At 38.1% G+C, this 2,069-nt stretch overlaps 1 protein-coding gene across 1 annotated transcript; it reads right to left on the bottom strand.

Moving 5' to 3' along the window:
* Positions 642-1,342, bottom strand: LOC109822816 (rapid alkalinization factor-like). The gene is given in 2 exon segments (XM_020389070.1): positions 642-1,102; positions 1,104-1,342. Coding segments are annotated over 2 exon segments (366 nt in total). The 5' UTR covers positions 1,233-1,342; the 3' UTR covers positions 642-865.

Here is a 2,069-nt window from a genome sequence, read left to right as displayed (position 1 = left end):
AAGCCACCTCCAACAACCAAAATTGAATACGCACCACTGACACCAGCATACGCATCAGCATCTTCTACCTTTTCAATAATCAATAAATTAAAGCATCCATTCATTGCTTCTCACCAACCTCCATTAATTTTTCAATAATCAATAAATTAAAGCTAAAGGACTCTACCATCGCCGACGCTCTATTTTTCTTTGCACAATTAAACCAAATAGCTTTGCTACATAGACCCAAAATATGAGATCAATAAAGGGAACAAATAAGGTGTCCCATTTCTATTGGATAATGAGTTGACTATCATTAACCCCTCCTATTGGATAATGAGTTGACCATCATTAATGATTGTCAACTCATTATCCAATAGGAGGGGGACACCTCACTTGTCCTCTTTATTACTCCCATATTTTGGGTCCTTAAAGAATTTTTCTAAACAAAATTCAAATTCAACTGCCATTTGGAAATTTTTTTATTCAAGAATATAAAAAAATCTTGTAAAAACTTGTCCGCTAGAATTCTAATTAAGACAAATGCCATCAAATGTAGACGAGCTTGGCTCAATCATCAATCACAAAAGGACAAATTTGAAAGGCCACCATAAAAAAAAGAATTGAATTTGATAATATTTGATTAATTTTTAGAACAAGCATAGAAAAAAACTCACCAATCATTAGCAAAAGAAATAATTATTCAACAAAATACACAAGCAAAATAAAAGTTTTCATGGTTTTAACAGCTAACAATCACCACCACCATCATCATCAACAACCAATCTCGAGATATACAAAATAAACACCGACAATAATAATAATTTAACATCCAATGGCATAATTGTAATTAACAACAAACTTAGGCGGCAAAGTAGTAAAATTCTTAGCTCCGGCAACGCGTGATCCTCGAGCAGCCACGAGAGTAGGGGTTGGCCTGGGCCCCAGGGCGGCAGTTGTAGTAGGAGGCCCCGCGGCGCGAGCACGGTATGCTGTCCCTCCTCAGCGCATTGTAGCTGATATACCTCCTCGTCGCTAAAATGCGCCGGCTGCTCTCGCTGCCGAGATCGAACTCCTCGTCGCCGGCCAGGCACTCGGCGATAGTTCCCCTGCACTCCGGAGATTTGTGAGGGGGAAGAAGCCGAGGGCTGCTGACAGTACGTGCCGGAGTGGTGGCGCGTGGTGGTGGGCGCGGAGACGGCGGTGGCGGAAAGCAGGTAGAGGAGGAGGAGGAAGGAGAGGATTCGCGCCATTTGAAATCTGGGTCGCGATAAATTTAGGGTTTTGATTTTTATTTTATTTAATTTTTTGTGGAGAACTTTGGGATTTTGGGGATGAGAGAGAGAGACTCGAGGGATTGAGTGAAGGGGAGAAGATATAAAGGGCGAGTAGGCGAGGGATAGGGATGGACGAAAATGGGGTTAGGAGTTGGAAGAAATTACGATAGTAGCATGTTCGGCTTGAGTGGGGGAGACTTGAGAGGTTTTATTACTGTTGAGGGGTAGTTTGGGTACTCTATCGTTTTAGGTTTGTCTGGATTCAGTGGATTGTACAGTGTTAAATTGTTGGATGTTGCTACCAACTTGGGACATGCTTTTCTCATTTAAAAATTAAAAAAAAAAAACTTTTGGACATTGTTCTTAAAAAAAAAGGGTTAAAAAATAGAGTCTTAAATTTACAAAATGTTTGGTTTGCTGATATCTCAATGATTTAAGTTTAAAATGCTTGTAGACTTTCCCCATGAATTGTGTACTGTGTTGAGATTCATTGTTATTTATGTGCGCAAAAGTAATTTTCTTATAATGTGAAGGTTCTAGTTTGCTTGTGAAAAAAAAATGATGTAAGTAGGTTCGAGACACGGCATCACGTGTGCAATTATGCAAGCCATAAAAAAAAAATCAAATCTTAAATGAATATTTGACAAGAAAATAATTGAACAACTGAATCTTCTTATTTGAATATTTTATGTTGAAATATTAAATGTCTTTTGATTCGTTTAAAATGACATACTGAATCAAGGTTTGAACAAAGAATTAGACGAATAAAATCAAACTGCTTGATAATTATGATCAATTTCCACAATAATGTGT

Source organism: Asparagus officinalis, chromosome 8, assembly GCF_001876935.1.
Source record: "Asparagus officinalis chromosome 8, Aspof.V1, whole genome shotgun sequence".
Taxonomy (NCBI): Eukaryota; Viridiplantae; Streptophyta; class Magnoliopsida; order Asparagales; family Asparagaceae; genus Asparagus; species Asparagus officinalis.
Note: the sequence above shows the minus strand (reverse complement) of the source record. Positions and strands in the feature narration are given on the sequence as shown.